This window comes from Brassica oleracea, chromosome C9 (genome assembly GCF_000695525.1).
Source record: "Brassica oleracea var. oleracea cultivar TO1000 chromosome C9, BOL, whole genome shotgun sequence".
NCBI lineage: Eukaryota > Viridiplantae > Streptophyta > Magnoliopsida > Brassicales > Brassicaceae > Brassica > Brassica oleracea.
Genome location: NC_027756.1, coordinates 51,284,678 through 51,311,080, shown reverse-complemented (window position 1 = coordinate 51,311,080; position 26,403 = coordinate 51,284,678). Strand labels below are relative to the sequence as shown.

At 37.5% G+C, this 26,403-nt stretch overlaps 6 protein-coding genes and 1 non-coding gene across 7 annotated transcripts; 2 read left to right on the top strand and 5 right to left on the bottom strand.

Annotated features, from left to right (window-relative positions):
• The first annotated feature begins 4,674 nt into the window (after positions 1-4,674).
• Positions 4,675-7,401, top strand: LOC106318200 (serine carboxypeptidase-like 19). Its single transcript, XM_013756077.1, has 13 exons — positions 4,675-4,899; positions 5,024-5,169; positions 5,302-5,378; positions 5,504-5,626; positions 5,730-5,832; positions 5,911-5,948; positions 6,020-6,121; positions 6,203-6,289; positions 6,379-6,546; positions 6,622-6,693; positions 6,764-6,882; positions 7,020-7,182; positions 7,282-7,401. The coding sequence occupies exons 1-13, from the start codon at positions 4,766-4,768 to the stop codon at positions 7,360-7,362; spliced, it is 1,413 nt and encodes a 470-aa protein (XP_013611531.1). The 5' UTR covers positions 4,675-4,765; the 3' UTR covers positions 7,363-7,401.
• Positions 7,402-9,104: 1,703 nt separating this feature from the next.
• On the bottom strand, positions 9,105-10,817 carry LOC106313103 (soluble inorganic pyrophosphatase 6, chloroplastic-like). The gene is made up of 5 exons (XM_013750842.1): positions 10,483-10,817; positions 9,922-10,183; positions 9,652-9,833; positions 9,481-9,579; positions 9,105-9,373 (listed from the first exon to the last, which is right to left on the bottom strand). Exons 1-5 carry the CDS (start codon positions 10,735-10,737, stop codon positions 9,281-9,283), a joined length of 891 nt encoding a protein of 296 aa, XP_013606296.1. The 5' UTR covers positions 10,738-10,817; the 3' UTR covers positions 9,105-9,280.
• Positions 10,818-10,936: 119 nt separating this feature from the next.
• TRNAV-AAC lies at positions 10,937-11,010 on the top strand. Its single transcript has one exon. It is a non-coding gene; the product is annotated as a tRNA-Val (tRNA).
• Positions 11,011-11,147: 137 nt separating this feature from the next.
• On the bottom strand, positions 11,148-13,314 carry LOC106318964 (malate dehydrogenase 2, glyoxysomal-like). Its single transcript, XM_013757141.1, has 7 exons — positions 13,078-13,314; positions 12,612-12,830; positions 12,151-12,465; positions 11,979-12,068; positions 11,788-11,907; positions 11,597-11,686; positions 11,148-11,504 (listed from the first exon to the last, which is right to left on the bottom strand). Exons 1-7 carry the CDS (start codon positions 13,150-13,152, stop codon positions 11,337-11,339), a joined length of 1,077 nt encoding a protein of 358 aa, XP_013612595.1. The 5' UTR covers positions 13,153-13,314; the 3' UTR covers positions 11,148-11,336.
• Positions 13,315-13,490: 176 nt separating this feature from the next.
• LOC106318965 (cytochrome b5 domain-containing protein RLF) lies at positions 13,491-14,812 on the bottom strand. The gene is made up of 4 exons (XM_013757142.1): positions 14,730-14,812; positions 14,367-14,411; positions 13,997-14,270; positions 13,491-13,932 (listed from the first exon to the last, which is right to left on the bottom strand). Exons 2-4 carry the CDS (start codon positions 14,403-14,405, stop codon positions 13,655-13,657), a joined length of 591 nt encoding a protein of 196 aa, XP_013612596.1. The 5' UTR covers positions 14,406-14,411; positions 14,730-14,812; the 3' UTR covers positions 13,491-13,654.
• A 248-nt stretch (positions 14,813-15,060) lies between these two features.
• Positions 15,061-18,141, bottom strand: LOC106318963 (beta-D-xylosidase 3). The gene is made up of 6 exons (XM_013757139.1): positions 17,704-18,141; positions 17,315-17,602; positions 17,054-17,223; positions 16,447-16,895; positions 15,934-16,344; positions 15,061-15,629 (listed from the first exon to the last, which is right to left on the bottom strand). The coding sequence occupies exons 1-6, from the start codon at positions 18,139-18,141 to the stop codon at positions 15,061-15,063; spliced, it is 2,325 nt and encodes a 774-aa protein (XP_013612593.1).
• Positions 18,142-18,880: 739 nt separating this feature from the next.
• On the bottom strand, positions 18,881-21,370 carry LOC106315498 (histone acetyltransferase of the MYST family 2). The gene is made up of 9 exons (XM_013753240.1): positions 21,015-21,370; positions 20,598-20,686; positions 20,466-20,525; positions 20,164-20,373; positions 19,940-20,008; positions 19,711-19,872; positions 19,544-19,637; positions 19,318-19,460; positions 18,881-19,231 (listed from the first exon to the last, which is right to left on the bottom strand). The coding sequence occupies exons 1-9, from the start codon at positions 21,310-21,312 to the stop codon at positions 19,028-19,030; spliced, it is 1,329 nt and encodes a 442-aa protein (XP_013608694.1). The 5' UTR covers positions 21,313-21,370; the 3' UTR covers positions 18,881-19,027.
• Between the last annotated feature and the right edge of the window lie 5,033 nt (positions 21,371-26,403).

Sequence of the window (26,403 nt, the reverse complement as noted above, 5' to 3'; positions counted from 1 at the left end):
TTTTGATGTCTTAAAGACACAACCAAGTTCCTACAAAGTCTATATAAGATAGACCAAATAAATGTTCCAACTAAAGTTCCATAAATTCTAAGGAACCTCGGAAAGAAAGAAAGGTGCATGAGATAAAATCCGAGTTTTATTAAAGGAAACCATTCCAGACATTGAGATATAAGGCTGGCCAGCTGAACAACTAGGTACCATACCATATAGCTTGGGACGCCATGTTATAAGGTTATTGAGGTCCTAGATAATGAAATCTCAAATTGATTTATATCATGTCTGGAACTAAATATATATATATATATATATATATAAGTGTGTCGACACATACATTCATAGAAAATGCGCAAGTATGTAGCACATGAATACAAAGATATGTATCGAGGATCATAAACCCACACAAGAGTACTCATAATAAATAATGAAAGAAACGTGGGGTTTAAAGTGATATATAAAAAGCGTATGGTATTGGCCATGAATATGTAAACGCCATATGATGCCCAGTGAATATATAAATCCTGAAAGAGGGATAAATCGTGAGACAGACCGGGAAATGTCTACATAATACAATGTGGTGGATACTACTACATATTTCACTACATATGATGTCTGGAAGAAATTCAAAAGATGTAGTATGCTATATATGACTCACTAGGTGATGATGATAATATTATTGGTACCAAAAGGTTTACCAAGCGGTATTGAGCTCAGAATCAAAAGATGAGAAAAGAAGTTCTCTTGAAAGCATTTTCCTAAAGGTGTTCATGGACTGAATTAAATTACTACATGTAAGCAAGTGAAGAGTTCTATAAGAACAATTCAAATCAGTCCATAGAGGAATTTTAAATTCCTTGTGTTTTATACTAACCAGCCTAAGATAGGTTAAATGGTTATTCATTAAACCTTCACCAAATCATTGCCCTCTTGCACATTCAGGAAGTTCACGCAACAAGATTGGCACGCGTAGACTCAAGGACCTTCAGTGATGTCCAAATCAGGGGGAGTAATGTGTGTTGTACTCTTTTTCCTTTCTCTGGTTTCCCTTTTTATCACATTGGGTTTTGTGTTTTTCAAGAGAGGTTTTAATGAGGCAACATTAGCATGTTACAAACCCTATACCGGATGTGTCGATCAAGGGGGAGTGTTATAAACCAAATGATGATCGACCATGGACCAGCCATACAAGTTCAAGACTAGAGTCTATTGGGGGTTTACATCCAGCCACATGGAAGACTCATTCAACCTTATGTCTTTATGAGTCTGACCATGTCATTATGTAGAGTATCTTTGTAATCAATTCTTCTTTTGACTACACCTTGTATGAACCATTGTATATAGTGGTGTAAACAATAAAAAATATACAACACATTCTGACAGATATTTCTCTCAAATCTTAATAAGACAATAATGATGTAGGACTCTAGCGTCTGTTAATTATTCGATGCTCATAAATTCATAATTAGTCAAACATGACAAGTTGATGACAATGAATTAAGATATGGAAAATAAACATGGCGTCTCATAAATGCATGGCCATGTTGTTACTTCGTGCTTTATTTTTAATCATGCTTATAATTAGAACATTATTCCAAATAACTAAAACAGTATTCACAATAATCAAATGTTTAAACGTGCAGATCTCATACGTATAATCGCTTGTTGCCCCCTCTTTGCTACTTATTGTTTATTCACATGTATATAAAGATCCATTCACAACGTTTACGTGAATACAATATGATTTGATCTCTTTGTTATTTTATATATGGTTTAATTTGTTCTTAATAAACTCACTCAGTTTAATCTAGTTTTCGCGAAATATGTAACATCATGCTTTATTAGATCAATACGTTCTCTCTGATCGTCAATGTGATCTTCCATCAAGCTAAGTATGCCTTACTCTTTTTTTTTGGTAAAATGTTAAAATTATATTACCAGTTTTCAATTTTTTACAGAACAACAAAGAGAACAAAAAGATGAATGCAGGTAAACTAAACAGAGCACCTAGTGAACAAATAGATTCAAAGTCGACAACCTGAAGACCTAAGTGTGAACTAAAGATAGCGAAGCGTTAATGCTCCCAAGGGAATGGAAAGAGAGGAACGAGACCCCGGTTGCCGCGAGCTTCCAGAGAGAAAGGCGGGTCAAACCTTGAAGCAACGGGAAAACCTACAGCTTCCGAGAGACTCAAACATCAAACCACACCGGGAAATGCGACCATGGAACAGCTAGCCCGTTTGAAATTGCCACACCGACAGCACGAAGAGAGTCCACAAACAGGCTATTCAATGTGTTCATGCTATTTATATTTTAACTGGGATGTATACATGTGATAAATATTTACTTTAATCTGGTCATATATAGCATGATTAAATATTTAATTAATTCTTGTTCTATACCATGTGCTAGTCGTCTCATAACTGGTAGGTGCACAATTAGATTGCAGCTCATGTATTCTTAGATTTACCAAGAAGTTTAGTATAATTATGTATCTTTTTTTTTCTTTTTTTTGTTTTTTGAACAAAGTATAATTATGTATCTATATCGTAGAAAAAATAGTTATAAAAGAGTATGTTTGTTTATCGAAAGTGGAATTATGAATTGTTGGCTTGATAAGAATCTTATCACATGCATCATAATATAGCAGATTTGACTTTTCTTTAATTTGATTTTGCATACGTTTGTTGTCTACCGGCATGTTACTGGGGTATGTTTATGTACGGTTTGTATAATTAAATTTTGGTCACAGTTTGCTACATAGGCATGTGACTTATATTGGAGATCCGTTATCTGATCCGGAATTTTCTCCGATCCGATCCGAAAAACGGATATCCTGGGGATCCGTATCTGGATCTTGATTTTACGGATTTGGCGGATCCGGATACGGATCCGGATAATGAAATTTTAGGTTCGGATATCCGGATCCGAACTTACTATTTATTTAAAATATTTAAAATTTAATTATATTTATATATGTATACTATATATAATTTTTATATAAAATAATGATTTTTTAATTTGATTCAATTTCAATAATTTTTCATTAAAAAAAATTAATAGGCTAAATAAATTAAATAAATCATTTTAATTAGCTAGTTTTTAATTTAATTTTTAATTTTTTAATTTTTTTTTAGAAAAAAGGATCCGGATCCATATATCTCAAAATACCTCGGATATCCGATCCGTCCCAGAGCTACATACATACAATTATAGATATTCATACATATGGAATTATTAGTATCCGTTTCTTGCTCCTTTATGGTTTATTGGTTTTGATCTCCAATGATCGGACATGTTAATATCTCTTTAAATCTTAAAAAAATTACTGGAAATTATTGATGTAATGACGTTGATTTAATGCTATAAATTTAATTTTGGAATCAAATGTCAATGTTTACTAACATATGTTTATATATTCTCTTTGTTTCATATTAATTGCTACTTTATCATTTTTATCTTGTTACATAAAAGGTGTCATTTACAATTCCAATGCAATTTATACTTACTTTTAATTCAATATTAATTATAAAATGTATTAATCTTATAAATAAATGTATTTATCTAAAATGCTATTGGTTAAATAGATAAAATTAATGAAAATAGAAATGCATTTCAATCATTTTTATGTGTAAAAAATGTATAAGCAACAATCTTTGTGAAACGAATGGAGTATTAATTTTTAAACGAGATATTAATAGACCAAGAAATCAGAGGCATTGGTCCAAGTGATAAAGAGGTCCCGGCTCAAACTTCCGCACCTAAATTCAATTTGCATTGAGAGATTATTTACGATGCTTAGATTCCGATGTGAAATCACTTTTTTTTAATAATTAACCAAGAAAATAAACCCTTCTCGATGTCGTCATCGTAAAATCATGTTACCTGCAAATGACATAAGCAATCTAGTATTTGTTCAATAAAGTTATGAACTGGCTGAGAATATTGTTTAGTGACATGGCCCTGCGACGGATCCGGATATCCAGGAAATTTAGGTTATCCGGATCCGGATCCGGATCCGTGGATTTAATATCCGGATCCGGATTCGTGGTTTCCGGATATCCGGGTTTCGGATATCCATCTCGATATTCTATTATCCGCGGATATCCAGATCCGGATCCGTTAAAATAATTAAAAATAATTTTTTTAACAAAAAATACTAATTTTTTTTAATATAATACATAAATTAAATATTTATAAATATATTTATATATGTTTATAATATTGTAAAAACTAAAATATAATATTATAAGATTAATTCATGTATAAATATTAATATATCAAATATAAATATTAATAAAATTTAAAAATTTAATGTATTTTAAAAATACGGATCCGGATCCGGATATCCGAACCTAAAAATTAAGATATCCGGATCCGGATTCGGTTTGCACGGATCCAAAATTTTACTATCCGGATTCGGATCCGGGCACCCCGGATATCCTATTTTCGGAGCGGATCTCGGATCGAATCCGGATCTCAGATAATAAGTCCGAGGCCTAGACATGACAATGAGTATGAAAATGCATATAATTAAATATGTTACCTGCAATTGACAATGAGTATGAAAACTAATGAGTATGATAATGCATATGAATATTAATTAGTTTAATAATAGGGTGTTCATGATAATGTCTTAGTTTAACCTCTGTTAGCTAATTGGTGTTTAATCTTTTACTTAATTAGCGTAGCATCCTTCTTTCTTCAATCACTATTAGCATTTGGGATTAAAGGTTCCTTTGACCTATTGCTTGCGACACAAGCAGAGAAAATGAGAAATTTTCTTTCGCTCATCTTTTTTCTGTTGAGCATCTCGACATCCATACATTATGTTGTTGTTACTTCTTTGCATGTGAAGTATCTTCCTGGTTTTGAAGGTCCTCTTCCTTTCGCGCTCGAGACAGGGTAATAAAAGTCAACCTCTTAATTCTAATTTTCATCATCAGAAAGTTATTGATTTCTAATTTCTAAAATGTTTCTTTCTTATTTGCTGCACTTGTATACGGTTTGAAAATGGAAAAAATAAAAGGTATGTGAGTGTTGGTGAATTTGAGGATGTTGACCTCTTTTACTACTTTGTGAAATCAGAGAGAAATCCACAAAAAGATCCTCTCTTGATTTGGCTCACTGGTGGGCCTGGATGCAGCTCCATTTGTGGACTACTCTTCGCAAACGGTAACAAATAGTTTGATTCTACCAGATGAGTTGTGCTGTTTATTCACCTTGGTTTTACATAATCCTGTTTGGTGGATTAAGACAAGTCTTTGAGTTGATGTTTTTTTCCTTTCTCAAAATGGGTTTTGTCAGGTCCTTTAGCTTTCAAAGGAGATGTATATAATGGGACACTGCCTCCTCTGGAGCTAACATCTTTTTCTTGGACAAAGGTGAGAAATTATATATACCAACTTTATTAAACCGATTTTTTCCTTTCTATAATTTTTACGTTCAAACAAAAACAAAAAAAACTACAACATTTTTCAAATTTGTATATAATTCATATCCTGTTCAGGTGGCTAACATTTTATATTTGGAATCTCCTGCTGGCTCTGGATATTCTTATGCCAAAACTCCGCGTGCTGCTGAGACGAGCGACATCATACAAATTCATCAAATCGATCAATTTCTTAGAAGAGTTGAGTTTAGTTTCTTTTCTTTCCTTTTTTGTGTGTACTTTGTTGCTGTTTCTTCATTTTTTTCTTTCTTAAGCGTACTTTTATTTTGTTTGCCTGCTGCAGTGGTTGGTGGATCACCCTGAGTTTATATCGAATCCATTTTACGTTGGTGGAGATTCATATTCCGGGCACATTGTTCCCGGAGTTGTGCAACAGATTTCACTTGGTATTTTAATTAGTACTTAGGCTTATTTTCGCCGTTTCTAATAAAGATCTTAATAACATTATACTATATGAAATACAGGAAATGAGAAAGGTCTCACACCATTCATAAGTATTCAGGTATTCTCTTCCCATTTTTTGGATTGAATAATTCGGTTGAGGTTAATAATATCTTCCTATAAATTGAGCAGGGATATGTTCTTGGAAACCCTATAACAAATCTAAACCTTGAATCTAATTATAAAGTTCCATTTGCTCATCGGATGGGACTTATTTCAGATGAGCTCTTTGAGGTACTGTCTATGGTATATGGGGCTGTTGAGACCAACATATGTTTCCAATCTTTTTTTTTCTCACTACTTTTTTTTATGCAGTCGCTTGAAAAAAGTTGCGGAGGAATACACATTAATCTAGATCCGAGTAATGAAAAATGCTTAAATGATCTTCAAGCTTATGATAATGTAAAGATCATAATACCAAACACCATTTGAATATCTATATATCTGATTGCTTTTTTTCCCACAGACTCTTTGTTTTTGAGTGTTATTAGTGTATCTCGGAGATATATGTAGAGCAGATTTTGTTACCAAACTGCCCAGTAGATTACGTCTTAGGAGACATACCACAAACCTTACGAAACATCAAAACTGGTAGACGGCGAGAACTGAAAGAGTTTTCAGGAAACGATACACCATCATTGCCTCCTCCTAGCTGCTTTGTAAGAATTCTCTTGTTTTGGTTGTTTTCTATATTCATAGGTTTGAAAATTTCTGATTACTTGTTGTCTTCGCAGACTTATAGGTATTTTCTGTCTGCTATTTGGGCAAACGATGAAAATGTACGCAAAGCTCTAGGCGTGAAGATGGTACATATATAAATATAACAAAGGCAGCACAAATAGTGACCAATTTAATGTTAATACCATCATGATGCAGGAGTTAGGAAAATGGAACCGATGCAACATCCAAAACATTCCATATACATTTGATATTGACAATGCCGTTCCATATCACGTGAACAATAGTCGTAAAGGGTTCCGCTCCCTCATCTACAGGCAAGATTTTTGTTTGTTGATGTGACATTGTTTTACTTTTCGAGGGTTACTAATATTACTTAAATATTAGAGACTCAAAATATTATTCATTCTTGGTGTGTAAGTCACAAACTCATATTCTGGAAGTTTTTGAACAGTGGTGATCATGATATGATGGCACCTTACTCTTCAACGGAAGTATGGATCAGAAGTCTCAACTATTCCATTGTTGATGACTGGAGACCTTGGATGATGAGTAGCTATCAAGTCGCTGGATATACAAGGACTTACGCTAATAAGATGACATTTGCAACCATCAAGGCACTAATTTTTGAGCCCCATTTCTTTATTCATTCTTCTCCAAAGCCTTTGCAGTAAACATAGTGAAAAGAAAGAGAGATTGATTGTGTGATTTTGCAGGGAGGAGGACACACCGCTGAGTATAATCCTGACCAATGCTCACTTATGTTCAAAAAATGGATTGATGGAGAACCTCTCTAAAGTTTCTCACTCATTTCTCTCTCAAAAGCTTCTTGTCAATTGTCAAATCACAAAACTTATTTTCATGTTCCATTTAAATTGTTCCAAAAACATTAGTTTCATAATAATAACGTCTTTATAAAAAACTGTTCCGTTCACGGTTCCAGTTTATATATTTTAAACACTCTGAATGTTACGTTGGGGTTTCGCCTATCTGAAAAAGCTCAATACTATAAAGCATGCATGTAAAAGTATTTAGACACGTGCAAATAAGATTTTATATAGCACGTAAACATATCAAACAAATATAAAGACAAAAGCAAAAAAAAAAAACAAAAAAAAATGGAAATTAAGAAAATATGATAACAATAAACTCTTACAATGTATAGTAACAGAATGATAATGAAAACAATCATGTTTTTTTTTCTATTGATGCTACACTTTGAAATAAATAAATCCCCAATATATTAATTGAGAAACATTTGAAAAGATGTAACCTCAATTTTGTAATAATTAAAAAGACCACTTGCTTATGTGTCAATCAATTATGTAGTTAATTAATTCTACGTGTCAGCTTCACATTAAAATTGAAAAATATGTTGGTTCAATTCGATTTTTATATCTCACTAGAAAAATTTAATACCAACTATATGATATCATATGATATTAACTAAAGCAAGGTGACTATTTATTATATATTATTTTCTTAAATAAAACCTACGAAATTACCTAATGTGATTCTGATATATAGTACTTAATGATTTTAAATAATGAAGATTTGCTAATAATTTGTATGTTTTCTATCATTTTTGTTTAATTCTTTACTATTAAAATAAATTACACAATTACATTAATCATATATTAAAAATTTAGATTTTTTTGTATATGTTCTATTTTGAATTTTTCAAAACGAGTATAAATTACTAAAACTGTTAAAAATCTCATATAAACTTTTGTGATCAATGTTTAATTTTTTTTCTATAATAAGATACAATGATAATAAAATCATATAAATAAATAATTTTATTTTAATAGGTGTTTATGTTAATATATATATATATATATACTTCATATCGTTTAAATTTAATTATATATCATATACGATAGATAAGATTGATTGTTTTGATTTATTTATTCTAAAATAGTTGCGAATAAACAAGAGCGGTCATTTGATTTATATGTGCAAGCCTCAATGCGCAGATCTTAACCTAAGTATGTATCTCTTTAATAATTTTGAATCTTAAATTATTTTCTAATCTCAGGCCAAAATAAAAGAAACAAATGAGAATAAACTCAAAAATCAATATTTAAATCGAGCAATAACCAAAATGACACAAAAAAGAAAAAAATATCGAAGATAGATATGATTGGCACGTGAACGTAAACTTCTCATAACCATAATTAACTTTTAAATTGCTAAATCATGATATAAAACCGAGCTGACATAGTTTCATTGTAACCAAATAGTAGGCATGAGATTCTTCGACCTAAACGTTAGGTTTTTATGCGATAAATAATTTTTTGACCAAAAATATTTTCAAAAATGAGATCAGTTAATTAGTAAACAAATTATGTAATTAACAAAAAAAAATTAAATTTTTTAAGGGCCAAATATATTAATTCGATCAATAATATAAATTATTTTTCCATGCGATATTTCTTAAATAATTTTCATATAACTTGACAGATCTTATTAATTTTTGTTAATTAATAAAAGCTACGTTTGATGGCAGTCACAAAGCCTGGTTTCATATTCAATATAATTATTTTTTCAGAATGTTTTTATTATCTCACTCAGTCATCAATGGTGAAAAATAAAATCTCAATGTTTAGATCTCTCTTTAGAAAGAGAGAAAAACAAGAATGATGTAGGACTCATGAGTCTGATCAAAATTCGAGCTCATTACAGGACATTGCAAAGATATGATTGTTTAACTGTTCAGAAAAGTGAAAGGTCTCCAGCATCAACTGATCTTTTCACAAGCTTAGCCCATGATTCATTCGTTTCATGGATGATCTTCAAAGCATAGTCCTGTAACAAAACACCAAAGCGTAAGTGTTATAGCTAAGCTCCTCTCAGTTTCAGTACCAAACATGAAGAAGCTACACCACAAGAGAAATATATAGAAAGGAACTTACTTTGTTTGCTGGTTTGTCTCCAAGACCAAACCTGTTAGCAGGCTTTCCATCTGGGATCTTGTAGTCCCTAAACCAATCTCTAATGGCTGTCAATGTACCCTGCATCCACCAGTCAAGGATCAGAAACCTGAGAATTTTAGACCGTCTTCCACTACTAGATTCAGCACTTACAGGGAAATGCTTCTCAACGTCATCAACATCATTGACAAGATGAGCTTTAGGGTCATCCAAAGAAATGGCAACAATCTTCCAGTCCAGCTCCCCTTCATCAATCATAGCTAAAGCAGCCAAAGGCTTGATCTTTAGAACCTCTCCTATCTTCCTTTGGGCTTCCCCAATCTCAACAACATCAACTACATACAAATCCCAAAACCCAAGAACATTAATTAAGCTTGTTACAATATTCTAGTTATATTAAAAAAAAAAAAAGATAGTAATCACCTGGATCATTATCACCAAAAGCTCCTTCAACTTCAGGGTTAGCCTGAGATGGATCTTCCCATGTCTGTGGAAGCAACCCATAGTTCCAGTTTATGTTGTACGGATAGTATCTTAGCTTGCCCTTCTTTGTGTCTTGCTTAATAGGAGTGTAGTCTTCATCAGTAGCAACCTCCATTTTTGCTTTAGACTCTTTAGGGATCTCAACTATGAAGTTGAAAACTCCATCTCCTAAGGTCAATGGTATATCATGCCATGGAGAAACCTATACACAAATTGCAAAACAGAGTAACGAATCCAAAGGCGTTTTAACAGAGAACAGAGTGATGTAATCAAAAGCATGTCATAGTGTTAATCTTTAATCACAGTAGTAGTCCAATTAGCAATGTGAAAGATCCATAGAGCATAAAGAGAACAAAAGGTTTGAACTTTAAGCACAGAGAGACACAAAAGGTTTGAACTTTAACACAGAGAGACACAAAAGGTTTGAACTTTAGCACAGAGAGACACAAAAGGTTTGAACTTTAAGACAGAGAGACACAATAGTAAGAGAGAAAAAGGAACCTTCTTTCCGGAGCTACCATCGAGGAAGAAGACGCGGTAATCTAAGGTTTCGGATGGACCTTCTTCTTGAACCTTGGTCTGAGGATTGTATATGGCGCTGCAAGAGAAGGGTTGCTTCGATTTCAACACCAAAGCTCTTCTGTTGAAGGATAGACATGATGTCTTCGCGGGGAGAAGGAAAGCTCGTTTGGAGAGGAAACAGGAGGTGGGTTGGGTAGTGGCTGCAGCTGCAGTGAGCACTCTTGTGGCTGCCATTGTTGTTGGAGAGATTGAAAATGTGGTGATTGGCCTTTCGTTTCACTCGCTGGCTGCTCTCTCCTTTATTCTCTTTACGGAGACGACAAAAGTTTATTTAAAAAAACATTATAGATCACGTGGGCTTTGTTGTCTGGTAGGTGATACCAACTTTTAAAGAGTAGTAAAACTATTTTAATGATTGGTTGTTCAACGTTAAGGTTTCGTGGTGTAGTTGGTTATCACGTCAGTCTAACACACTGAAGGTCTCCGGTTCGAACCCGGGCGAAGCCATTTCTTTTTCCTTTTTGTTTTCACCTTTCAGACATGTTACACCGCAAAGACGTTTTCTTTCACATGATGTTTGTCATTTTAGTTACGACATTGCCATTTTCTAGAGCTTTGAGCGTGTGAAACTTTTTTCAACAAGGTCAGTCCAATATAGAAGTACATGTAACGTCTAAGAGGAGGCCACAAGAGTTGCACAACTTATGAAAGGAAATTTACAAAGTTGAAGAAGAAGCACAAGGACACATGCATGATTGAGTGAGTAGTACATGATCATAAGGATTTTAATAAAACCATCTTTATTGTCTTTCTGATTGATTTATTCTCAGTTATCATTTCCTGATGAAGTCGACACCTTTCTGAATACTTCCTGCTAACTCTTCTTTTGCTTTCTCCAGACCAACCCTTTCGTATTCGTTCAAGGGTCCAAGCTGATACACTTCCTCTGCTCCTGTGCGTCCAAGACGCACTTTCGTTGCAAAGAAAGTTAACTCTGTCACCTGTGGTGTGAATCGCCATTAGAAAATCAAGAATCGTTAGAGCCTTTTCATTTGAAGATGTAAAACTGAAAAGCCTTTTGAGGATTTACAACCTGTGAAGCAACGAAAGAGCATTCAACCACATTCGCATCTCCTCTTAACCCGCGAAGGCAAGCATCCGCAAACTTGGCTGCAGCATATGCCTATAGTAGTAGTAGTACATTTCCACATATATTCATGACATTTTCAATAGGCTTCTTCTAATGATGTTTTAAAAAGTAAGTTGGTTTTTGCTTTTATATACCATTGAAAGTGTTGCTGATCCAGCTCCAGCTTTTGCCTCCACTACTTCAGTCCCACCGTTTTGAATCCTGTTCGTGAGATACTCTGTTTCTGAAGGTGTAAAACTACTAGGTGGTTTCACCTGAGGCAAAAAAAAAAAACATCAATTAGCAGATCAGTTGATTTAATGAAAATGTCCTATTGATATGAAACCTGTGACAATAGTGGCAAGATCGTGACTCCAGCGTGTCCCCCAACCACTGGTACATCAACTTCTCTTGGATCAAGTCCAAGAACTTCAGCCTTCACAAGATTGAGCAGTAAGGTCAAATCTTGATGATTGAATAGAAGTCAACAGAACCATGTAAAAGACATTATCATATACCACAAAGGTGTTGGCACGAGCAACATCGAGTGTAGTAACACCAAGGAGCTTCTTAGGATCATAAGTTCCAGCTTTCTTGAAAACCTCAGCGGCAATAGCCACAGTGGAGTTCACAGGGTTACTAATCAAGTTGACGATAGCATTAGGACAGCATTTTGCTACTCCCTCACATAGCGTCTTAACAATCCCAGCATTGATTTTGAAGAGATCATCGCGTGTCATCCCTGGTTTCCTCGGCACACCAGCTGGTATGATCACAAGATCCATACCCGTTAGGGCGTCCTCAAGCTGCTTGGCTCCCAAGAATCCTCTAACCTAAAAAAAACCAATCAAGAATGATAAGCTTCCAAAGTTTTTTTTTTTTGAGGAAAATTTAACATAGTATATAAAATGCCATTGCATTTTTAATTATATTTGAAACTCTATAAATTAATATTCGATAAATTACAAGATGTACGTACAACAGCTCCAGTGTCCATATGGCTAACGTCAGCAGTGACTCCGGGAGCATTGACAACATCGTAGAGATGAAGTAAAGAGACGAGAGGGTTCATCTTCATTAGCAAGGATAGAGATTGTCCTATTCCACCTGCAGCTCCAAGTATTGCTACTTTGAATCCTGCTTTCCCGCCTTTCCCTCTGCAGTTTTCTCTTCCCATTACAGAGTTCTTCTCCTCCATCTAATGGTCCATCAAACCAAGAAGAAAACAAAACACAAAACTCAATTTCAGTCCTAGAAAGCTTCATTAGGAAAAAAATACATATTGGTCTCTAATGGCATCAAAAATCTTTATCATAAGAAACAAATTTTAAAAGTCATTTTGTTTGAGAGTGGATGCAGACTATTATCTCTGGTCTAGAGTAACAAAACACTGAATAAAGCAAAGAAGATAACTTGACTTAGAAGCAAAGGAGAAAATGACAAACCTGAGAAGTGAAAGAAGGTTGAAGATGAGCTGATATCATAGCAATCCTCTGGTTGGCATCTCCACGAAACTCCATTGTCTTCTCTTTCTTTGTTTGAAGCTGGCAAACAGTTTTGATTTGTATGTCAGAGAAGTGAGACGACTTAAAATATAGGGACTAGATTGAAAGAATATGACGTAAACATTTGTAATTTCTTGTAAAATTTGTGTGGAAAGAAATGTTTCACTTGTAGAGAGCCTTCCTTATCTCTTTATCTTCTTTATGCTGAACTCATCTCTTGACCGTTGTGGCTCTCAATATTTCCGCAGAGAATTTTTTTAGATGGTGCTACAAATGGTTGATTTAGGTTTACAGAAGTTCACCAAGGCTGAATTGAACTATATTATCCTCTGCTCCTCTATTGTATTGTATTATAAAATAAAGTGTTGTGTTAATCACATACTGTGTGATCAATGAATAATTCAGATTGACATCAAAAGTCTAATACACAGTACATAGTTATGATCAGCGTTTTGATTTGAATAATCAAAATGCAAACACATTTGACATAAGAATCATCTTTGATAATCGCAACCTTTTAGCATTTGCTCATCACTTTGGAGTCATCCAAAACTCCAACAAGGCATTTCTCAAGCAAGACATCAAAATTGACCCAAGCATGGTACTTGTTGAACAAGAACGTACCGTCTCTCCCAACGGCTTTCATCAACATATCAACACCTCCGGGGTGAAAATTCATATAAGGCGATATGTTGTACACACGTCCTTTCAAAACAGTCCACATCGAATCTCCTGATTTGTGTTTCTTAACTTCGTCCATTGATATAAGCCTCCTGTTCGACTCTCCCTTGAGGCCTGCACAACAATATTGTCCCTTTCATCAAGATGCATATAGAGAAAAGGGTAGACAAAGTATTACCTGCAAGATCGGGATGTGTTCGAGTAAGTTTGAGCCAATCCATTTGGCTATAACCCTTTTCAAATGGGACTTTTGTACGAGTTATAGGCTTTCTAGCTTTGAGAATCATCTCAGATGAAGAATCAGTCACCGTGAAAGAGAGAGATCCAACTGTGTTTTCCTTTGGAGAAACTTGATTCAGATGAGGATCTAATCCATCTTTAAGGGCAATAGCGTCTACATTTGATGCAAGATCTTTTGCATCTAGAACAACTTCACTATCAGGTTGCACAGCCTTTAAAACGGGACAAACCAAGAATCAGTCATCATAAAGTCTAAACCTTTCATGTTTTTTAACCTGAAGAAACTAAGTGCCAACTCACTCACTCACCTTTGAGAAAGTGAAATCATCATCCTTAGTAGTATCCATCTTGAGCTGCAAAAACAGAGCTTTGAGCTATAATTTTCAGAAAAGTTTGTATTCAGTTCGAATTTAAAACACCAGCAGCTCTCTCTATATCACTCTGGAGAAGAAGAAAGATCTAAACAGAGGACTCATCCAACTTCACATAACAAAACAGTCTTCATACAACAAAAATTAGGAGACAAAACAGAGTCTAAAGATACAGACTTTATAGAATGGAACAGTTCAAAGCAGAAGAGCTAATTTCACAAACCAGCCATGAAAATTCTGATTCATGAATCCACCATTATCAAGCAATCAACAGAAATCCAGAAGAAGAAATCGATATACCTTGTAGATCTGTGAGAGAGAGTAGAAATCGCTTCTGCCTCCGGAAACAGAGAATCGAATTAGAAAACAGAACAGTGAAAGAAAAAAAAAAAAAGAGCCAGGAGAGATCTAATGCAAAATTCGGTTAGTACCAGATTCGAGTCGGTTTAATTCGGTTAGATTGCTTTGGTCCGGTTAAGAAATCACATTTTAGTTTAAATGGAACTTTCCACTTATTATACGATCCGTGTAAGAAGATAAAGAAGAAGTAAACAATAAGACTTCAATGAATTATCATTTCTTGTAGAAACTAAAACATTGAAAACAAATATAAAACAATTTTCCATTCACATCAGATTTTAACAATCAAGGAGTACTTCAAGCTTCCGACATGTAGAACATGTACCCCCAAAGCGATCTTCCTCTTCCCTGTTTCATCAACCACACTCAGATCTCTACACACATCCACGTTAAACCTAACCACCGCCTTCTCCTTCTTCCCCAGACGAACCTTCTCGAACGCTAGCAGATGCTTAACCGGCGACCTGTGTACAGCCGGCGGCGTCGTGAACAGAAACACCGTGTCGGTCCCTTCTCTCTCTCCCGCGTTCCTTACTCTTAGCTCGACTTCGATGGCCTTCCCGCAGTAAGGTCCGGTCACGTCCACCGATTGGCACTTTGAAGTTCGGCAAGGGTGGCTCTTGGCTAGACCGAGAGAGACGAGCCGTTGGGGTTTGATTAGCCGGTGGTTGAAATGAGTGTAGCTGATCCCGTCTCCGAAAGCGTACACTGTTTCTCCGGTGTAGAACCGGTAACTCCGACCCGGGTACCCGGTTGAGTTATCAGCTCTCATGTTCATGTTCGACATCGGAAGGTTCTCCACGTACGACTGAGGATACCAAGTCATCGGCAACTTTCCGCCTAAACCGTAAACCAAAAAACAAAAAATAACCGGTTAACTAATTATAATCGTATAAACCGAACCAGTTTAATTTAGAGAACAATGTGTTTTCTTAAACCATGATTAACCCGGATTCTTAGAGTGAGTTTTTTAGCGGAAATTAAGAAACTGTTTCTTAACTTTTAACTAAAAAAATAAGAACCTGTTCTTAAAGTCCTTATTTAAGAACCGATTTTTAGTTTTTTGAGTTAAAAGTTAAGAAACAGTTTCTTAACTTCCGCTAAGAACCCCATCCTAAGAACTCCGGGTTAATGATACTCTTACTCGGGTTATGACGACCGAAGATGACGTCAGCTATGGCGAGACCACCTGCTTGACCAGGAAACCCGACCCACATGATGCTTGTGATCTTCGGATCGTTCTTGGCGAAAGTAACGTCTAATCCTCCACCGGACATGATGACTAGCACCACCGGTCCTTTTGCAACCTTAGCCACCTCGGTCACAAGCTGTTGCTGCTTTCCGGGAAGGAACAAGTCGACTCGGTCATGGTCCTCCCTCTCAATTGATAGATCTGTTCCCATCACTAGCACAACCGCATCAGCTGAAGCCGCTAGAGAAGTGGCTGAATCTATATCCGCCTCCGTGCACGCCACGTTAGGACATGCCATCTGATACTTCGCCCACACTGTTTCCACTAGTCCTTGAAGTGGCGTTGTGTACTTGCACGGTACGCCTGAAGAATATTTTTAAAAAAATAAAACGATGTCGTTTTTAATATTTAAGCTTAAGTATGAAGCGTCGAGGTTAATGGCCACTTGAGTTAATTTTAATTTACCGTGGTAGTTTCCGATCATTGTATCAGTGACATTAGCGTTTGGTCCGATCACTGCTAGCGTTTTGATCGCAGAAGGTGAGAACGGAAGCGAACCGGGAGAGTTCTTGAGCAAGACAATGCCTTGCCTTGCGGCTTCTCTAGCGAGTTCTTGGTTCTCGGCCGTGCAAACGTCCTGAGGACCAAGATTACCGTAGGGCTGCTTCTTGGGGTCGCCATTGAAGAATCCTAAACGCATCAGAGTCGCAAAGTTGTTTGAAATCGCAGTGTCAACATCTGTTTCGTTTACCAAACCGGCCTTGACCGCACTCATTGCGTGTTGACCAGTGAAATGATCACAGTTCAAATCCAAGCCTGCCAACATGGATTTAGCCACAGCTTCCTCTGGAGTCTTGGTATAGTGTTGGCTTGCGTAAATCACTTCTACTGAGTCACAATCCGAAACAATGTACCTAATAACAAAACCCCTCAAAAAAATTTAGATTAATCTTAATTAAAAAAATTGACAATTTAAAGGTCATACGATTTATATATAATAAAATTTGGGAGATAATATGAATGTGTTGTGCCAGAACCGGCCATGTCTATGATTTGAGAAAAGAAACCTTACCCATTTAACTTCCACTGACCACGGATCACACCAGAAAGCAGGTCAGGATCAGCGCATGTCGGTTTACCGTTAACTTGGTTGTAAGAACACATGACACTAGCTACATTCCCATCAACCACACAGCTCTTAAACGGTGGTTGAAACGTATCATCCATATCTTGTTGGTTCACCTAATCCAACACAAAGCAAGATAGAAATGTATTTGGTGTGACCAATAACAATATTCTAAAGAATACAAATGTTCTCTATCTTTTTTCTTACCACAGAGTTGAAAGTGTAACGATGGACGCCTTTCCAGTTATCAACATCATAGGCCGTGTAGTGTTTGCAGCAAGCCGCAACTTTAAGAAGGTTAGGATCTCCACCGTCAGTACCCTGAAGACCTTTAACATAAGCCACGGCGTATTTGCTAACGAGCGTCGGGTCCTCGCCGGGTGTCTCTTGTCCTCTTCCCCATCTCGGGTCACGGAATATGTTCACATTCGGTGACCAAAACGTCAATCCAGCTGCTCCAACGTTGTACATTGCCCTCGCCTCCGTCGACACAACCTTAAAACCATGCCACAGATTAAAAGTGTTATTGAAAACCTATAAGCATGAAAAATAACTTTTGTCTATTACTTGTGCACAAAGAAAGAAAATCTTCTCACCTTGCCAATTGCTTGGAAGAGAGATACGTTGAAGGAAGCAGCGGTAAGAATGACTTGAGGGAAGCTAGTTGCGCCAGGGACAGGACCGGTGAAGTTAGAACCACCTCCGACATCAGAGACACCGTGAAGTGCCTCCGACCACCAGTTATAATCTGGAATCCCAAGACGGCTCACCCCTGTAGCTTTGCTGACAAGAAACCCGATTTTCTCCTCCAAAGTTAATCTTCCGACAAGATCGGTGACTCGTGCTTCGGCATTCAAACCAGTGTTGCAGAATCCGTAACCGGCTAGAGAAGGGTTTTTGGTGACGTCACATGCGAACGTTGGAGAAGAAGACTGGGCGTTCGATGGCTTGGAGATGAAGAAGAGGATACTTAGGAGAAGTGTGGAAACAGAGGAGAGTGCTCTGTTTCCTTTTGTTTGCATAGGATAACTCATTGCTTTGTGTTTGTGTTTTGTCTGGTTTGTGTGTGTTTTGTTTATCAACAATTTGACACTGTTATATATACATGCTAACAAAACTGGTACGTTGGTTGGAGATTTTGCTATTTTAGGATTTGAATTTTAGAAAGTCCTATATGTGCTGGAATTTTATCTAGATAGAAATGTTATCTTTTTTACTTATCCTTCCAGATCGACATGTCAAATTTTCTATTTTGGGTAGAAGATTTGACTGCTTTCCGGCTTTCAAAATCTGACATCAGCAGCATTTTCAGCAACTCTGTTCAGTTGACAATATACGGCTGTCTCATAATTGGTTGGCGGTAAATCTACCTTAGACGTTGAATAAAAAAAAGGTACTAAAGTATGTAACAAAAAAAACACAAATTATCAAAAAGAAGAAGGATTTTTAATTGGCTGTCATGTTAATCTGGTAATCTAGTGACCAACCGCTAGACTGAGATTCCATGTGTATGTAAGAAACTATTGAATATTGGTAACGACTGGTCATCAAATTCTATAAAACCTATAATAAAAAAAGTGTAGGTTCGTTGTTGTTGACGATGTGGACCGGATAACATAGACATGATTGAGTTGGCTTTTATCTTGGAATATTAACATGTGACTGATTCTTGCCGTTACAGAGAAGAAAAAAAACTAATACACTTGCATTCCTAATAGAAACATGGAAATATATTAACATAGTTTAAAATAAACGCTAATTATATTAGAGCAATGAAGCTGATTCAAATTCTCGATTCATAAGGATTTGTCATAAACAACACTCTAAGTACAGTTAAAACATTTACAAGCAAACTACACAGACACTTTAGGAGAAGAATAGTGTACTCAACTTTCATATAAAGGAGACACTTAAAACTTTTTAACTTTGGTCCTTGTAAGGTGTCCAAATCAGTTTGCTAACATCAACATCAAGACCACCTCGTCCTGCAGCTTTCAGATGTCGGTCCAGAACCTTTGGATCCGCACATATCACGTGTTGCCCTTTCCTGTACTGTATCAGCTCTAAGCTCTGAAGCGTGCTTAATATATCCTCCGCTTTGATTGCTGTCATGTCGCTCAGCTCCTACATCATCATTATGTGTTTGGATTCTTAGATCTCAGAGAATAACCTTAAATAGTTGTTTCCATCAGACTAAAACACAATCTAACCTTAATAGAAATGTTTCCTTTATGTTTCTTCAAGATGTCTAGTAGAACACGGGTCCAATAACCTCTGTAGCTTAGTAAGCCTAGATCCGACAAGGGCCTTTCCGGTGTCCCAACTTTTCCCTCTTTCTTTGACAGTTCATAAGCTACAACTCAAACGAACAAATTGTTATCAACTTTGTTGTACATCGAGAAGAAGAGAATTGACAAAGGTGATGAGAAAACTCACAGAAGGCTATTAAGAATTTGCCGTAGCCTTTTCTCTGATACGGAGGAAGAGTTAGAATGCAAGCCAAGTTATAAGCTTCTTCCGAATGTTTTTCCTGTACCAAACAGATGTTTACATTTTTACAAACAGCTGAAACCAAAAATTTCAATAGACGTTGCCTATGTTACCTTTGAAAAGTATCCAACCATGTGGCATCCTCGATCATCACATTCGCAGAGAACGTAGAACAGAAACAGATCAACATCGTAGTAAAGAGTCTTGTGGTCAAGAAATAACTTCGCCAGATAACAGAGATTCTGTGCATAGACTTTGTTCTTTTTGCCATCTACCTGCAACATCAGGATAGGGTCAGTTAAAATGCATTAGAATAAAAATCTAAATATCACGGTGTATTACCTCAAACATTGACAAGGTACCACTTCGATAGATTTCATCACCAGGGGGGTGTTTCAGATCACACTTCCTCTGCAGGGAAAAAGCAAGGCGATTATTCAAAAAGCTAAAAGAACCGTGAACATAGAATATTGTATTGAATAAGCTCGCACAATGAATATATATACTCACAGAACATCATACATAATTTTTTTTTTAAAAAGGGGGACAGAAGAGCTGCTGCTCACCATATGCCTTTGAAGCTGCTCTTTGCGCTTCATGAAGTTCAGGCAAAACTCGCAAAAGAAGAGCTTCACACAGTCGTTGTACTCCGGTGGAAATGGTGAGAAGTACCAAGTCTCAATCTCGTATTTTCCAAGCTCAATCGTTGCTATGTTCTTGACCTTAGTGAACTCTTCATGTTCACGCAAACTTGCTGCATCCAGCTCTTCATGACCCTAAATGAACAATTTCAAAACACAGAATATCGAGTCAACATAAGTGATAAGCCTTACGTTTCTAGGATCAGTGACATGCATTAATGACTGACCTCTACATGTGTCTCATCGATCTTCCGCTTCTGGTGACGCGTCATCTTCAAGCTCGTCACCTAAGAAACCACAGACACACTTGTTAATACTAATGAAGCATTACGCAACTAAAACTGAGAGGAAAAAACTACCTTGTCTTCCACTTTTTCATCAACGGCGCATTCAACTGAATCAAGATCCAGTTGATCCAGGTGAGTCCATTCATCCAGCCTCCTGTTAACTGCAGTCTCAAAAAAACAAATCCTGAACATCACTCAAAACACACACATTGTTGATCATAAGATTTCACAAAACACCAACTTTATCATCTTAAGAAGCAGAATCTAATGCAGGATTTGAGCTCCTTCTCCAATCCAAAAATGATCCAATTGACAAAGGCGTGCAATTTAACAAACAAATCATGAATCAAACACAAGCCCTTTGCTAAAGTTCAACCCTTTGGATGTTCACCATTACAATTCAACGAAGATTTAATACACTGCACATCATGATCCAAACACGTAACCCTAGAAATTCAAAAACTTGGTAAAGAGTTAAAAACGACATACACTCTGTGTAGTGAACGTAATACTCGTAATCATTTGGGCCGCCGTTATGAATCCTCCGCCGCTCGATTACTTTGACCGGATGGAGTTTTCCGTCTCTCCACCGGCACAGGACACGAGTACCCACTTCGAGCGGAAGCATCCCCATTTTCCTCTTCTTCGACGGATCCGCCGACTCTGCGATCGCCTGATTAGTTGCTAAAGGAGGTTGATTCAGAGATGCATCGCCGCCGTTCGTTGCCGGAGGATTGCGATTCGACGAGGCGATGCCGTTGGTATCTGATTTCGCAGACGGTCCCATTCTTCGGTCGGGTCAGACGTTCCCGGGTGGGTCTGTTTCTCTCATACGAGTAGAGACAACTCTATAATATCAACGTAAACAACAACTAGGCCTGGGTTCGCGGGTCAACCCGCCCCCCACGACCCGCCAACCCGCGGATCGTTTCTTTTTTTTTATTTAAAATTTCGACCCGTTCAATCCGCAAAGAAATAAACTAATACTCACACCCGTCCCGCTTTATTTTGCGGGTAAACCGCGGGACCCGCGGGTTATATTTTTAATTAAAAAAATAATTATTTAATTAGTTTTTCTTTAAAATAATATATTTATAAGTAATTTTTTATATTATTTTTTAAAAATTTAATTATTTTTTTAAAAAATTAATTACTTTTCTAAAAAAATCGAATTTTTCAAAAAAAAATTTTTTTTATTTTATTTTGCGGGTATCCGCAAATCAAAATCCACCAACCCGCACCCGCCCCGCAAAAAATAATCTTAACCCGCACCTGCACCCGCGACTTGATTTTTTCAAAATGCTCGACCCGCACTCGCTCCGCGGCGGGTCAAATGGGGTGGGCCCCGCTGGCTTTGATTTAAATTCCCAGGCCTAACAACAAGTCACAACCTAAAGCTCAAAACGATGCAGTTTTCATTGAAAAAATCACAGAGCCCACAAAATTAGTTCAGGTCCTACCCAAAACCAATGAAATTCAAACTCAGACTAGTCAACAGAATTCTTCAACGGTCATAACAGATGAAGACAAAATCAGAGCTGACGAAGAGAAGAGAAAAAGAAAAATGATAGCGACTGGGTGTACTGAACTAAGAAATGGTCCTGATCTGTACAACTCATTTCAAGCCCTTGGATATCTAGGAGAAGAAGGATGATGACACGTCAATAGAGAACTAAGGCTTTCATCATTTACTATATAAGATTGTATTGAGACATTGTAAAAGCTTAAGAAACAAAAAATAGAAATTGCATTTTCAGAAAGCTTATTTCTTTAAGTTTCATGGTATAGAGCACCATGGAAGCTCTTAAACTCTACAATCCTCCTTCACTCAAGATAGTAAACTCAGTTACAGTAAAACTCACAGAAAGAAACTACCTTTTATGGAAAAATCAGTTTGAAGCGTTTCTTAATTGGCAGAGACTTCTTGGATTCGTCACCGGAGAAATACCTCAGCCGACTCCGACGTTACCTGTTCCAGGAATCAACGGCACCACGACTCCAGTTCCAAATCCAGACCATCACACCTGGTTCCAAACAGATCAGGTCATAAAGTCGTGGCTTTTAGGGTCTTTCTCTGAAAACATTCAGAGTCTAGTCGTCTCATGCAGTACATCTCACCAGATCTGGGTCACGCTTGGCAGACACTACAACCGACCAACCTCGTCTTGCCTGTTCGAGCTACAAAGAAAACTTCAGACTGTCTCAAAGCAAACTAAGACCATGACAGAGTATTTGACAGACATAAAGCTCATATGTGACCAACTAGCGTCTATTGAGAGTCATGTCTCTGAACGCATGAAGATCTTTGTGACATTACAAGGACTTGGGAAAGAATATGGACCTCTCATAACAAGCATTGAAGGAGCAGTAGATATGCTACCAGATCCCACTCTCGAAGACATTGTTCCACGTCTACATAATTATGAAGCTCGTATTCAAAGATACAACACTTCCTCTGACGTATCACCACATCTTGCGTTCAACGTGGAAAGATCAAACTTTCAGTCCAGTTACTACAACATAAGAGGACATGGCCAGTCTAACGGACGTTTTGGCAGAGGCAGAGGACACAGACACTTTTCCACAAGAGGAAGAGGGTTTCATCAACAACTTTCTTCATCAGGATCTCGCTCTGGCTCTTCTGCTTCCTCAGTCTCATCTGAAGATCGTCCTTCCTGCCAGATCTGTGGAAGATACAGACATACTGCTATGCGTTGTTGGCATAGATTCACCAATAGCTACCAAGAGGAAGAACTACCAATGGCTATGGCAGCGATGCACATTACTGATGTTACAGATCACGCTGGTGGGGAATGGTTTGCTGATTCAGCTGCTACATCTCACATCACAAGCTCTCTACATCACCTTGCGAACTCCCAGCCTTACATGGGTAATGATGCAGTCATGATCGGAGATGGTAACTTTCTGCCTATAAGTCACGTTGGTTCCACAGACATAGCTTCAACCTCATGTACTTCTCTTCTTCTTAAAGACGTTTTGGTGTGTCCTGGAATCGCAAAATCCCTATTGTCTGTCTCTAAGCTTACCAAAAGGGTCCTGAGACAAGGAAGCACCCATGAAGGTCTCTACAGTCTCATGTCTCTAAAGACACAAGCACTCTACTCAACTAGACAGATCTCAACAAGTGATGAAGTGTGGCACAGGAGGCCGGGCGATTCTCAGGATCAAGTTCTGAATTACCTGAGTCAAATCAAGTCTATTGCAGTCAATAAAAGCTCCCTGAAGATATGCGAGTCATGTCAGCTAGGAAAAAATAGTCGTTTACCGTTTGTAGCTTCTAGTTTTGTTGCTTCAAGACCTCTAGAGAGAGTTCATTGTGATCTCTGGGGTCCATCACATGTTACATCTAATGAAGGATTTCGCTTCTATGTTATTTTTGTGGACAACTTCTCTCGCTTTTCCTGGATGTTTCCATTAAAGGCCAAGTCAGACTTCTACAACACTTTCATTATGTTTCAGAAGATGATTGAAAACCAGTTGTCTACAAAGATTAGCATGTTTCAATGCGACGGAGGTGGATAGTTCATGAGCAACAAGTTCCTGGCTCATCTGAAAGACTGTGGGATTCAACAACTGATATCTTGCCCATACACTCCTCAGCAAAACGAATTAGCTGAAAGAAAACATAGACACTTGACAGAGTTGAGCTTGACAATGCTATTTCAAAGCAAAATGCCACAAAGATAGTGGGTGGAAGCATTTTATACTGCAAACTTTCTAATAAATTTGCTCCCATCTTCGGTGTTAGAGGACAAGAGAAGCCCCTTCGAAGTGTTACATGACAAAGCTCCAGACTACTCAGCTTTAAGAACGTTTGGATGCTCTTGCTATATGATGCTCAGAGACTACGCGGCAACAAAGTTTGATCCAAGGTCTCTTCGCTGTGTATTTCTCGGATACAACGACAAATACAAAGGATACCGGTGCATATATCCTCCAACTGGGCGTGTGTACATATCTAGACACATTATATTTGATGAACTCAGCTTCCCATTTGAGACGATCTACAAAGACGCTCATCCTCAAATTGTAAATCCTTCGTTGGGGGCTTGGCAAAGAAGCTTCATGTCTTAGGATTCTGAACACTCCAACAAATCAACAACTTCCGAGGGTCATGTAGTCTCCTCCAACGTAACACTACAAACGCTACCGCTTCAACGATGCAGCGAAGCAGAGGTGTCTTCTACTGCAAGTAACCTAAATTCAAACTCTACTGAACGCAGTTCTGTTCTGACTGCTCTGTCTCCGCAACAAAATGTTCCAGCTTCAACATTACAACACTCAATGATCACAAGAGCTAAAGCTGGAATAAGGAAACTGAATCCCAAGTACGCCTTGCTAACCCACAAAACAACTAATCCAGTTCCAACTTCAGTGGCAGTAGCTCTGAAAGATCCAAGATGGAATAATGCAATGGGGGATGAGATATCAACATGTATGGCAACAAAAACATGGACTCTCGTTCCACGCACACCAGATATGCATGTTCTTGGAAATCAGTGGATATACATAAACAAATTAAACGCAGATGGAACGGTTGAAACACTAAGAGCGAGGCTGGTTGCTCAAGGCAACAACCAAGAAGAAGGAATATACTATCTGGAAACTTATAGCCCAATGGTCAGAACAACAACAGTGAGAATAGTCTTGCATTTGGCAACGATTGTGAAATGGGAAGTCAAGCAAATGGATGTTAAAAATGTGTTTTTGCATGGAGATTTGCTATAGACGGTTTACATGAGGCAACCAGAAGGCTTCGTCGATAAAACAAGACCTGATCATGTGTGTCTTTTGCACAAATCTCTCTATGGTTTGAAGCAATCTCCCCGGGCTTGGTTCAACAAATTCAGTGACTTTCTCATTGAATTTGGCTTCGTCTGCAGCATAAAAGATCCTTCATTGTTCATCTACTCACACGATGGGAACATTATCATGCTACTGCTCTACGTAGATGACATGGCAATTACCGGAAACAGCTCCGCTACTCTCACAAAGTTGCTAGAAGAGCTAAATGCTAAGTTCATGATGAAAGATCTTGGAAAACTGCACTATTTTTTGGGAATTCAAGCTTCATGTCACGATCAAGGAATGTTTCTGACTCAAGAGCAGTACGCCATTGATATTCTTACAGTGGCTGGTATGGAGTAGAGTGCACCAGTTAATACACCACTTCCGCTACAGCTAAACAATGTTCCGGAACAGAACGTTCCATTCTCTAACCCGCATTACTTCAGGAGCCTGGCTGGGAAAGTACAATACCTTACCTTGACCAGACTAGACATCCAATTCGCAGTCAATTACGTCTGCCAAAAGATGCACGCTCCTACAGTCTCAGATTTTACAAACCTCAAACGCATCTTGCGCTATGTGAAAGGTACAATGCCTATGGGACTTTCACTTCTTCATGACACTGATTGTACCCTACGAGCCTACAGTGACAGCGACTGGGCCAGATGTCCATCAACCAGAAGATCTACAGGCCGCTTCTGCATGTTCCTTGGGCAAAAATTAATCTCCTGGTCCTCAAAGAAGCAACCGACAGTATCTAAGAGCTCAACAGAAGCAGAATACAGAGCTTTATCTGAAACTGCTTCAGAACTTGTGTGGATAAGTATGCTACTCAAGGAACTGGGTATCTCTCTGCCTGTCGCTCCACAACTGTTCGGAGACAACCTCTCTTCTATCTACCTGACAGCCAATCCAGCCTTTCACCGAAGAACAAAACATTTTGAAACGGACTATCATTACGTTAGGGAGAGGGTCGCTCTGGGATCATTAGTAGTTGATTACGCGTTTACGCACACACCAAGTAACCTAATGTGCCAACAATACCACAATCGAATGGTATGTCATTGTA

Coding starts and splice junctions, on each gene's coding strand:
- LOC106315498 (XM_013753240.1), bottom strand. CDS start 21,312: ATGGGACCGTCTGCGAAATCAGATACCAACGGCATCGCCTCGTCGAAT. Junction 20,374..20,465: donor TCGATGAGACACATGTAGAG/GTCAGTCATTAA, acceptor TTGTTCATTTAG/GGTCATGAAGAGCTGGATGC. Junction 19,638..19,710: donor TGGTTGGATACTTTTCAAAG/GTAACATAGGCA, acceptor TGTTTGGTACAG/GAAAAACATTCGGAAGAAGC.
- LOC106318963 (XM_013757139.1), bottom strand. CDS start 18,141: ATGAGTTATCCTATGCAAACAAAAGGAAACAGAGCACTCTCCTCTGTT. Junction 17,603..17,703: donor TCTTCCAAGCAATTGGCAAG/GTGAGAAGATTT, acceptor CATGGTTTTAAG/GTTGTGTCGACGGAGGCGAG. Junction 16,896..17,053: donor GGTCAGTGGAAGTTAAATGG/GTAAGGTTTCTT, acceptor TTTTGTTATTAG/GTACATTGTTTCGGATTGTG.
- LOC106318964 (XM_013757141.1), bottom strand. CDS start 13,152: ATGGAGTTTCGTGGAGATGCCAACCAGAGGATTGCTATGATATCAGCT. Junction 11,908..11,978: donor TCTTGCCACTATTGTCACAG/GTTTCATATCAA, acceptor TTTTTGCCTCAG/GTGAAACCACCTAGTAGTTT. Junction 11,687..11,787: donor GATCAGCAACACTTTCAATG/GTATATAAAAGC, acceptor CTACTACTATAG/GCATATGCTGCAGCCAAGTT.
- LOC106313103 (XM_013750842.1), bottom strand. CDS start 10,737: ATGGCAGCCACAAGAGTGCTCACTGCAGCTGCAGCCACTACCCAACCC. Junction 9,834..9,921: donor TTTTGGTGATAATGATCCAG/GTGATTACTATC, acceptor ATTTGTATGTAG/TTGATGTTGTTGAGATTGGG. Junction 9,580..9,651: donor ACGTTGAGAAGCATTTCCCT/GTAAGTGCTGAA, acceptor TGGTGGATGCAG/GGTACATTGACAGCCATTAG.
- LOC106318965 (XM_013757142.1), bottom strand. CDS start 14,405: ATGGATACTACTAAGGATGATGATTTCACTTTCTCAAAG. Junction 14,271..14,366: donor ATGATTTCACTTTCTCAAAG/GTGAGTGAGTGA, acceptor CCCGTTTTAAAG/GCTGTGCAACCTGATAGTGA. Junction 13,933..13,996: donor AACACATCCCGATCTTGCAG/GTAATACTTTGT, acceptor ATTGTTGTGCAG/GCCTCAAGGGAGAGTCGAAC.
- LOC106318200 (XM_013756077.1), top strand. CDS start 4,766: ATGAGAAATTTTCTTTCGCTCATCTTTTTTCTGTTGAGCATCTCGACA. Junction 5,833..5,910: donor TGTGCAACAGATTTCACTTG/GTATTTTAATTA, acceptor TATGAAATACAG/GAAATGAGAAAGGTCTCACA. Junction 6,290..6,378: donor ATCTTCAAGCTTATGATAAT/GTAAAGATCATA, acceptor GAGTGTTATTAG/TGTATCTCGGAGATATATGT.